The 12,245-nt window shown below is 35.3% G+C and overlaps 1 protein-coding gene across 1 annotated transcript; it reads right to left on the reverse strand.

Moving 5' to 3' along the window:
• Positions 1-9,589: 9,589 nt before the first annotated feature.
• On the reverse strand, positions 9,590-11,897 carry LOC118183005 (uncharacterized). Its single transcript, XM_035352399.2, has one exon. The coding sequence runs from the start codon at positions 11,178-11,180 to the stop codon at positions 9,708-9,710; it is 1,473 nt and encodes a 490-aa protein (XP_035208290.1). The 5' UTR covers positions 11,181-11,897; the 3' UTR covers positions 9,590-9,707.
• Between the last annotated feature and the right edge of the window lie 348 nt (positions 11,898-12,245).

Here is a 12,245-nt window from a genome sequence, read left to right on the forward strand (position 1 = left end):
TTAAAATGCAGCTTTCTTTGTTTGCGCCTCCTTGCTTCATACAAACATGTTGAATCTTGTCATTAAGTTTTTGAAGTCTCACTGGAAGAAAGAAGTTACTGGTAAAAAATGTCAAGAATAATGAGAAAAATATTTCTCATTGAGATACATTCCGATCACCTCAAAGGTCACGTGATTTATGTATACCTAATATTAACAAACAATGTAGATGACCTCAGAGTTTACGTAACTTATGCTTAGCTAAAGTAAACAAACAAGGTCATTCTTTCTCTTCTTCAGTTGCAGAATGTATCTTATTTAGGAAAGAATAAACTAAAACCCTATAAAAGACTTTTAAAATGAAAACAAAAATTCTGAAATGTTGTAGATTTTAAATTACGTTCATAGGAGCGTTTTTTTAACGTTTTGTGCGTTACCTTTATTTATTAAGTATCATATTTTTCGCACATAAACCATAGCATAAAATTAAATTCAACAGCAATCTCGCAAAATAATTTTAAAATGAGCATATCTTTAGAATTTCCGATACAGTTCCAAGCGATGAAGATAATTTTTTTTTTTTTTTTTTTTTCCCCGTTTCTTTTCCTTAGAGTGTTGCCATTGTTGGCTTTTAAATCGTTGAGTTTCTTAATCAAAAATTCGTTACAGTTTTATAAAATATGAAATAGATAATAAAACAAATTCCTAATTCCAAATTTGGGTTTCCAGATGCCTATATTCGGGTGGAAACGTACGTTATTCAAAATTGGATGGCTCTAGGTACCGTTGTTTTATTACAATGCGAGAAACATACATACATTTATGAAGATTCTTCATTATTTAATTTTTTTTAATATAATACAAGGCGCTAATATTTGGTGGCAACAATTTGAAAAGTGAATCAGACACTTATAGTGAACCAACGCAAAATGCCAAAACGAAAATAATAGTCTTTTAGGGCAAATTGCCCCTTTGGACTAATAAAATTAGCTTTAATACGAAAATTAATTACATTTTGAATAAAAACCTAGCTCTAATCCTAACAAAACGATGTAGCGTAGATTTGGGCCCAAAAAATCGTTTTGTCTTTACATAAACAGTTACTTTAGGTTTTCTATGTGGTTTACATAGCTTATAATCCAGCTTTCAAAAGGCGTCTTTTTGCAATACTGGTGATAGCTGACACACCATGATCTTCCCACATTCATTTTTATTGTGTGGATAATAATCTGCAATTTTTCAAACTCATCCTTATAAATTTCTCGCCTTTTCGTTCAGAGGATATCCTCTTCAAGGCTCTTTAAATTTTGATAGCAAATTTTGGTTATCGTTATTTATAGCAGGTGAAGTCAACAAGTTATCATTATTTACAGTTATACCTACCGCCTACTTTTGCATCTATGTTAGTAAAATTTTCTAACTGCCCACCGGTTCCACAGGAGTGGTGATTTACAAAGTCGAGAAATACTTTATCAAATTTATAAAGCAGAGTTACAGCAAGTTAAAACAAGTTTGGCAGAATAAATCTTTATAAAACAACTTTATAGTTAAATTAATTTTTTTATTTATACTTTGCATACATAGAAATTACATAGTTAACTTAATTATTACTGAGATCTCTGAGGCTGATGCTGGGAAACCAAATTTTTATTCTGTTTCAGACACTTAGTAATCGGAGTATATGATTCAAACAAAGGAATAAGAAGAGCATGTTTTGTTCGAGTAAGAGAAAATCATTAATGCCCCTTTTACAAAGTATTCGAATCTTCTTCGTTCATGTTTTTCTGCCGAGGTACCTGCGGGTACAACTTAAAATGACCTACTTTAGGACTCCGAACGATGTTACGGACGATGATTTAAGTGAAAGGGAATCCGAAAAATCGTTCCAGTTGACCAGATCGATGCCAGTGAAGTTTAGAAAGGGAGTTTTCCTAGCCGCGAGCAGTGCTAAGAAAGGTAAATCTAAAGGAAAGGAGGTCAAGAGCAGTTCCAATGTCTCAGAACTCAAAGATGATGAAGTCAAAGCTTTGCTGCAGATCATGTCTTTAAAAATGTGAGAGGTATGGAGACCGTGAAGAAACTTTACGAGCAGCAGGCGCAAGTACAGCAGTAAAAGCAGGCACGCAAAAAACCGACTGTTGACATCAGCGGGAAGAAGCCTAGAATTGACGAAGAGATGAGTGACCAGGAATGGAAACTTCCGAAGAATCCCGTGAAACATCAATTTCCGATGTGCCAATGGAAATCACCCAGACTAACAGATTTGAAGCGCTGGAAAGCACAAGCCAGGGAGGAGAAGAAGGAGGAGTGTCTGCAGTGGAAACACCCCCGCCTATTGTGTTCCCGTGCGATACACCGGATTGGCTGATAATTGACGAAATCTTTTCCAAAATCTGTTCTGATGGCTACGAATCCAGTGTTAAGTACAGAACCATTCACGTTTATGTGAAAAGCTATGCGGATTATCAATGCATGAAGAAAAATTCTTAAGGAACGGAATACTGCATTTCATACATGCCAGGCACACCATGAACGGAACATCAGGGTTATTCTGAAGGGACTCCCTGCCTCTAATAAAGAAGACTCAATACTCAACAATCTGAGAAAAAGGGGGGGAAATTTCCTGCTGTCAAGGTGAAGCAGTTTGAGAGCAGCAGAAACGGAGTGAAAACCAAAATGCCCATATTTTTCTTCGAACTCAAACGAAATACGGAAGGGAACAAGATTTCCAACTGAATAATGTCTTCAAGTTTGATATACAAATGGAGAAATAGAACCCAAAGAAAAGGCCTGTGCAATGTTTCCGTTGCCAGGCCTTCGGACACATGCAGCACCTATGCAACAATACTGAGAGATGCGTCAAGTGCGGAGGACCTCACAGGAGCAACACTTGCTTGAAAAAACCAGAGGAAACGCCCTGCTGCATTTTTTGCCAAGGGGACAATGTAAGCAGTTTTCGTGGTTGCGCGGCATACAAGGAGAAGTTTGAGAAAAGAAGCCAACCTAGAACTGAGTAGAAACCACCCCCAGATGCCACACGGGAGAACTTTCCTGAGCTAACTAAGTCAAACCCTCGGCAGATCAGGACTCCAAGTTATGCTAGCAACAGCGAAAAATTGAGAAGCAAGCCTTCAACTTCGCCAAACATCCTGGAAGGATTCCTATCCTAATTTGTTAGCCTGGACATTCAAGAACTGCTAAAAGTTTTTTCCGAAATTCTAGGCTTCCTTCGGAATGCCAACCTAGATGGGAAATTGAGAAGTTTAGGTTTAGGTTATTTAATTACGGAAAAGCCTCGAGGGCTATCTGCCTAAGGGAAGGGATGCTTTTCGTGGACGACTTTCTAAGGGAAACTGGCTCATATACACGTTACACATGGGGAAAACCACGAAAACATCCATGCAGCCAGCCCGTTTGCGAGATTCGAACCTCGAACCGAACTACCAGTGTTCAGCGACCGCTCGGTCGCTGGTGGGCTGGAAATTGAGAGGAGTACTTCAGACTGTACAGAAATTTATGCTGATGACCACCTGTGAGTAAATCTTTTTACTTTTACTTCTCATGGACTTTTGAACTTTTGCAGCATTCTACACGTATCTTGCTCCAGCTTGATGGCTTTCTGGTCTGTAGCTATTAGTTTTTGCATCTTTAAATACACTCATGTCCATAAATTAAGGATAATTGGGAGTCACGTGGAAATCGAACTCTAAAATAAATATATCACCTGTAAAATCACTACACACATCTTCAAGAATCATATGCAAATTTCAGGATTTTCGCCGGACTTTCATATGGAGAGCTCCAGGTACCCATTACCACCAAGAAAACATCATTGAATGACACCGTTACGGTGGTGCAGGAGTGCTAGTTTGGGGTGGAATTATTCTGGGTTCCAGAACTGACCTGCATGTTCAAATTGGAACCATGACAAACCAAATATATCGGGACGTCATTCTGGAACAACATGTATGTTTGTTTCGGGGCGCCATTGGTGCACAATTTGTGTTTATGGATGACAACGCCCGTCCTCACCGTGCAAACATCGTAAGCGAACGCCTTCAATCGGAGGATATCACCCGTATGGACTGGCCAGCATTCTCACCGGACTTGAATTCAGTAGAGCACGTGTGGGACATACTTGGCCGACGAGTTACAGCCCGTCAACCTCCTCCTACATAACTACCGGAACTTCGGAGAGCATTGCTTTTTGAGTGGTGTAATATCCCCCAAGATCAAATCGATAATTTGATACTCAGCATGCCTAGGCATTGTACGGACTGTATTGCATCGTCTGGGAGACATACAATGTATTAACAATCATACCAACCATGTAATATTGGTTTTTTGTAAATAGGTTGTTTTTGTAATTTGCTCCAGGGAGAAAAAATCGCTAATTTTTTTAATAATATCAAACATATAACATCTTTTTTTGCTCTTTACCTTTTGTTTAATAAATAAGCTTTACAAATAAGCCAAATTTGTTTTGCTTCTAACTCTTCCTTTGCCTGATTTTGTATTATCCTTAATTTATGGACATGAGTGTATCTTATAACTTTAAATTAATTTGCTTATTTTTAATAGCTTTAATTTTTTATGTTAAATTTATTTCGGTTAGCTTAATTAATATTGGATAGTACAGTTCGAGGTTTACACTCAGGTTATTGTGTAACACAAATCGAAACGTCTAATTTATTCTACAAGGGGTAGGGCCTTCGGCCCAGGTACCCTGGTGCTCAGACACTGTTCCACTGGAGGCTTCATGTTTTCCGTCTTTACTTAATATCGAAAAATCGTGCCAAAGTTCTGTCTCGCTCTCAAAATTTTCCAAAGCTTAAAAATCACGAAACACTGCCGTTTTATGCTAAACATTTTGTTGGCATCTTTCACATACATCATAGACAGCAGTAAAATAATGCTGATAAATTGCCACTGGAAAATCTTTACCCCCTCTAGTGATAACATAAAAAAAAAGGATGAATAATTATTAGAGATCTTTTCTAAAATTTCTTTATTTTAGATTTTATAGCACTTCAAAAATGTTGTTGCACTAATAATCCTCGGTATTTGCAATTCAATGGCTATATTTTGAGCTGGAGGACGACACAATCTCCTGACATAAAACATCTGTTGATTTCCGATGTTCTTTCACAAGCCTTAAATATCTCTTAATGTAGTCCACACATAGTAGTATATTCATATTTCTTCATAATTAAGTTTCAGCAGAAGGTAATATAAACATGGTACAGATAACATTTATATCAGATCCATGGTTGCAGAATTCGAAATGGAAAAAAAAATTGATGATGCATACAATTAAAACTTTCAGCGACTATTTATAATATTCAAAAGATTTCCGCTTATCTCAACGATGTTTAAGAAATTTAATAAGGAATGAATGATTTTTTTCTATTTTAGGGAAACTTTAATTAATTTGAAATACAACAGTGAAAATTAATACGATATGATAACATTATTTTTCATAAAAATAAAATAATGGCTGATTTGGATCAACAGTCAGTATTCTGACAAAAAAAGAATTAACTAATGTATTAAAGTTAGCGCATGAACAATCTTGCAACCTCTGCTTTTATTAATCATATTATTATGTGAAACCGGTGTTCCATCTGGATTAGGTAATTAATTAACTGTTATAGAAACATAAATAAACAGAGGTAGACAAATTGCAGCAAAATATTGAAACTTCAAAAATAAAAATACAAGTGCACCAAATTTTAATTTTACATGGTAGAGAGTAATGCTGAAAAAAATTATGCAAAACTCATTCATATAAAAAATATAATGAAGCATATTAAGAGAATGGATTTTTATATTTACAGGGTGTCTTAAAATTTGCTTAAGTTGCTTAGAACTTAAAATTTGCGAGCAGTCTGTAGCAATAACTATACAGCAGAATTGCATGAAAATTGGTTAATGGCAGAATGAAAGGATGGAAATTTTATCGAGGGGGGAAAAACAAGTTTCAAAAACCACCCCTAGGTGGCGTATCATAGCTTTATTGAAAACATATAAATAATCTACAAAAGTTTACAAATCATGCTCAATATGATGTCCACCATTGTCTGCTACCACATCTGGAAGCGTAAAATCGCATGTTAGACTGTTGAAAGCAGCATGAACTGGGCAATGTTACGCACATGACATTCTATGCTTTCTTTAAGATCGGATAGAAATGTGATCATGGCCTCGAGATATCTCCACAGCCAAATGTCGCAAGGATTCAAGTCGGGGGATGTAGGAGGCCAGTAGCCAATAGGAAATTGCCAGCTGATGATTCTGTCATCACCGAAGCATTTGTTTCACACAACGGGCAATGTGTAGAGGAGCACCATCCTGCATAAACACTGTGGTTATATCACATCACCTTGCCTGAAGTGCTGGAATAATGGATTGCTCTAATAACGAAGCGTATTGTAGGCCTGTAATGGTGCATGTCACAGGCCCTGTGGCACTGTTCTTCTCGGAGAAACAAACGGATTCACAATGAAGGTTGCAGTAAAGAAGCACCAAACCATTACATGCCAAGAGTGTTATGGAATTTGTAGGAATTGATGTGGATTTGTAGCAGCCGAAATACGGCAATTGTGAGTGTTAACCGCACCTTCCATATGAAAGTGGGCCTCGTCGATCCACAAAATGTTCCATGGCCATTCATCCTGGATCTCAATTCGCGCAAGAAACTGCAACGCAAAAGTTTTGTCAGCTATCCAGATGAACTGGTAAAAGCTGATGCACTAGCAACAGTTTATAGGGATAACAGCATAAGACCTTTTGAGGAATCTTATGAACCGTGGAACGAGGCTGGTCAACAGATGCTGCAATATGCCGAACACTAGTGCTGCCGATGGTTTGCAAGCTTTCTCCACTTGCATCGCTACATCATCCACTACTAGTGCTGCAACACACTTTCGTCCCCTTCCTGACTGAATCCCCAATGTTCCCCGTTGCTTCAAATTTCCTAATCATGTTTGTTAGTCCTTGACTAGTGAGTGGACCTTTTTGTAACCACTTCAAAGATCGAAATTTTCACAAAGCTTTGGTAGCAGAGTCTCCATTTTGGTAAAACAATTTCCTCAGTAAGGCGGTTTTCCTGGAGAGTTAACGTCATTTTCCTTGACTTGGAAATGAGTATGACTGCAGTTCACCTCTCGCATCTTTATAGGGTTGCAGTGCGCGTACAGGATTATTATGGTTATGACATTTGCTTATGCCAATAGTTTACATTGCACAACACCATCTAGTGGTGGCTTTTGAAACTCTTTTTTTTTTTTTTCTCCTTGATAAAATTCCTAGCATGTCCATTCTGCTATAACCCAATTTTCATGTAATTCTGCTGCATAGTTTTTGCTACAGACTGCTCGCAAATTTCAAGTTTAATTATGGACACCCTGTAAATTTTAGTTGAAAGCACACAAGGGCTTTCTTCCTTGGGAAAGGATGTCTTTCTAAAGGACGATAGTTCCCATTTACATTATGCGTGGGAAGAACCATAAAAGCACGCCTGCTTCAGGATTCCAAACAGATCAAATTAGCTAAAATCTTGTCTTATCTACTTGGTCACTGAGGGATCTAAATATATAAAGAAATTACAGACTAGTTCCAGATGAGTCAAAATTCCATGAAAATATTTAGCGAATCATATCAAAATGTAAAATTTCATGTTGATTTTTTTAGCAATACTATGTTTTACTAGGTTTCTTTGTTTGGATTAAATCATGAAATAAATCTTTTATTCTTTTAATGAAACTTTCCACATATTATCTCTAACTGTACACTATTCCAAAGAAATGTTTCAAAATTAGAAGCAGGTCTGTTTTTATTTAGAGCTTATGTATTATCTCATATCCTTGTTTTAACCATCGCAGAGTTTTGATCTTCACGTCATTAGATCGATCAGAAAATAATATTTTAAATAAACAATTTTTGGAACTTCTAAAGTAATTTACCAAATTTTGGCAGTTTTTTTTTTTTTTTTTTTTTTTTTTTTTTTTTTTTTATTATTATCCCGTTGTTGGCAGTAGGGACGGATTTCTAGATTAGTGGGTTAGAGAGATGTATGCAGCAATTTTCTTAAAGAGGGCAGCAGTTATGTTTATGCATTAAATTTTAGTTGAAATGAAATAGAACTTGGCATATAAAATGGAAAGAAAGGAAGAGTTTCCAAATTAAAATTAAGGGGTCTGAAATTAAAATTAAATTTTTATTTTATACACATGCACATGTACAAAGTGATTGAAAAATACCAGGAAAAAATGTAGGGCAGACAGAGGGCATCAAAATAAACAGATCTGGTGATGGAATGTTTGTGCTGAAACAACTCTTTGACAGGCCTCTGTTGAGCGGTAAGCATTTTACTCGGTATATATGCTTACATGAATATGAAATTCGGCTATATGCATTTTATCTATGGAGTTGCGGCAATTACTTGAAACAGAGCAATTACTTAAAGATGGTACGGAGAAAGATTCCAGAATGAATCCTTTCAGAAGTTGCTCCATTTCCATCCACGTCCTCGTTATAAAATGCATATCAGAAAGCTCCATGTATAATGAAAACGAATGATAATAAAATAATGTTAGTGGTAGATCACACACTGCATCAAAATTAACTATTTAAAATATGCAATTTCAAACATTTAACATTCAAAATTTTAGAATTCTGATAATCAAATATCTCATTAATTTCAGCAATTTTTTTATCTAGGTTTTAAGATGGTAAATAATAATTAAAACACATTTATGGCTATAATGAAAAAAATTACATACTTAAATTTATTAAATAAAATATGCAAACTAAAACACATGCAGTATTACTTCAATGAATTCCATGAAATAAATTTTAAAATGATCTGGGAAAACCTAGTTATTTCTATTACAGTCATATTTCAAAAATCCATTGGATATAATTCCAAAATAGATCATGTCCCTTGAATTAAAATCAGAAGTGTGATAGTAAAGTGCAAAATCTGGTTATATTCTATTTATCTCTCAAGTTGCATTAATAAGGAAGGATTCAGATATACTCTCCAGGGTTGTGGAGTAGGAGTCAGAGTCATGGAGTTGGAATCGGGCAGATTTTGGGGTAAAAGGAGTTGGAGCTGTTCGCTAAAAACAGTTCGACTCCGATTCCATGGACAGTTTGAATTTGAAATTAAATTAAAATGAATTGAAAAAAATTAATGACAAGCTGAGTTATTATTTTTATTTATGGACTGTATACATTAATAAATAGTTATTTTCTATTTTACTGACCTATTAATAAATAATATAAGGGAGGAGGATGGATGTGATATTTGCTATTAAGTGACTAAACTGATTCATTTAGTTACTTCACTTAGTTACAAATCTCACTGATGAATTTAAATAAGCAGCAATAGCAGCAAGAACTCCTAAAATTGATGCCGTTCTTAGGAAGTGAGCAGGAAAAGGAACAATTATTGATAAAGCAATGTGATAAGGAAGTACATATTTGATGATAAAGAGGTTTTTTTTAGAATTAAGAACTTTTTTAGAACCTTTCTTTCATAAGGCAACTTTTAAAATACCAAGTAAATGTTGCTTCAAGTCATCAATTTTGATTTATCTTGCATATGTATGAACAGAAACAACGAAATGGTTTATTAAGAATTTAAACAAAATGACAAGTTACAGACCTTACATAATGATGTTTCTTGAGCTAGTTTAGTCTATACTGCACAGAACATTGGCTGATTAAATGCGAGGTTTCTCTCTTGCATGGATAAGCGCATGTTTATTTAAAGTTCCCTTTTGTCTAAATGTCTTGTTACAAACTGGACACAGATAAGGTTTCTCTCCTGTGTGAGTGAGAATATGTTCACTTAAAACTTGCTTTAGTCTAAATGACTTATTACAAACCTCACACACATGAGGTTTCTCTCCAGTGTGTATGAGCATATGTTGGTTTAAATCCTTTTTTCGTCTAAATGACTTTTTACATGCCTTACACACATGAGGTTTTTCTCCTGTGTGAATACGTACATGCTTGTTTAAACGACCCTTTTCTGCAAATGACATGTTACACACCTCACACACATGAGGTTTCTCACCTGTATGAATGAGCATATGCTGATTTAAATCTCCCTTTAGTCTAAATGCCTTGTTGCAAATCTTACATACATAAGATTTCTCTCCACTGTGAATAAGCATATGCCTGTTTAAATTACTTTTTTCTATAAATGACATGTTACACAACTCGCATACATGTGGCTTCTCTCCTGTGTGGATGAACTTATGCCTGTTTAAACTACACTTTTGTTTAAATGCCTTGTTACAGATCTCACATATGTACAGTTTCTCTTCTGTGTGAATAAGCAAATGCTTGTTTAAATCATACTTTTGTGTAAATGGCTTGTCACATACATCACACACATAAGGTTTCTCACCGTTGTGAATAAGCATATGTTTATTTAACTCACATCTTAATCTAAATGATTTGTTACATGCCTCACACGCATGAGGTTTTTCTCCTGTGTGAATGAGTAGATGTTTTTTTAATGCATCTTTTTGTGTGAATGATTTAAAACATATCTCACACACATGAGGTTTCTCTCCTGTGTGAATACGCATATGTTTATTTAAATCCCCCTTTAGTCTAAGTGCCTTGTTACAAATCTCACACATGTAAAATTTCACTCCTGTGTGAATAAGCAGATGTTTGTTTAACTGGCACTTTTGTGTAAATGACCGGTCACATATATCGCACACATGAGGTTTCTCACCTGTATGAATGAGCATATGCTGATTTAAATCGCCCTTTAGTCTAAATGCCTTGTTGCAAATCTTACATACACAAGATTTCTCTCCACTGTGAATAAGCATATGCCTGTTTAAACTACTTTTTTCTGTAAATGACATGTTACACACCTCACATAGATATGGTTTTTCTCCTGTGTGAATGAGAAGATGTTTGATTAATCTATCTTTTTGTCTGAATGACTTTGGACAGACCTCACACACATGAGGTTTCTGGCCTGTGTGAATAAGCTTATGCCTGTTTAAATGACAGTTGTGTGTAAATGACTTATTACACAGCTCACACACGTAACGTTTCTCTGTGTGAATAAGCATATGTACTTTTAAATTACACACTTTGGTAAATGACTTGTTACATATCTCACACACATTAACTTCTCTGCCATGTGGATATCCATGTGCTAGATACATACTTCAGGATGTTGTTCTATTTTGTATGGAAATTTCTGTAACCACAGGGTGGCTTTCAATATCTTAGGCTAATATACATTTGATTATCGTCATAAAAGTGATAATACATATTTTGCCTGAGACACATGTACTTTTGATACACATATACCATATCTATCAAAGTTCATGAAAAATAAGTTTATTACAGTTAAACCAAACATAATTTTTGTCCGGAGCATATATAAATCTTTAATAATGAATGATCAGAATTATTACATCATGTATGCTACAGTTCGACTACATGTAGTTTTAATTCTAGAGTTGTCAGGCAGTGCTTAAAGAGTTTGAAGAAGCTGCTTATTTTATTTTAGACAGTTAAACACAATCCATACTTCACCATACACAATAAGAAAAAGTACCCTGCTGTAGAGAATGAAAACTTTCAACTAATTTGTAACAAAAAGTGCTCATTCACTGCTTACATGATATACGGGATATACGACTATTTTTGAATATTTCCAATCCTACAATCCAACAACACGACAGACAGACAGACAAAAAGACAGATGTCTTTTGTTGCAACCGCTAGGTCTTTCTGCACCGATGGGCGAAAAATCAAGCATACTATGTGCGAAGGAAAGGTATATAGAAAGGGCCTACGTTAAATGAAGGAAGCTCCACTGTGTTTTTCCCAAGGAGGTTAGAACAGAAGGAGGGAAGGTTCAACTCAAACGGTGAAGCTTGGCGGCCATGTTCCTGTTATCGCTGTGACTTGTGCAAAAAGTCTGTAATTGCAATATTTTTTTCCTTTTCTTTTTGAAGCATGTCAACTTGTGTTGCATATGGATGCACAAACAGATTTTCGAAAAAGATTCCTAAGATTACTTTTCATTCGTAAGGATTAATTTTCTTTTTCTATGTAATTTGATAAATATGTTAAAAAATATCACAATGTCATGTTGGTTTCTTTCCAGATGTGAAAAAAAAATACTTAGTAATAATCAAAATACCTTAAATACATTTTTAATGTTTCTGTTTATAGCTGGTATCTTCGTTCTTTAACATGGAATGATATACGCTAGGATT

Source organism: Stegodyphus dumicola, chromosome 7 (assembly GCF_044657685.1).
Source record: "Stegodyphus dumicola isolate Sdum_Otavi_A_Nest chromosome 7, ASM4465768v1".
Taxonomy (NCBI): Eukaryota; Metazoa; Arthropoda; class Arachnida; order Araneae; family Eresidae; genus Stegodyphus; species Stegodyphus dumicola.

Excerpts from the sequence above, each read along its gene's own strand:
- LOC118183005 (XM_035352399.2), bottom strand. The coding sequence starts at position 11,180 with ATGTATCTAGCACATGGATATCCACATGGCAGAGAAGTTAATGTGTGT.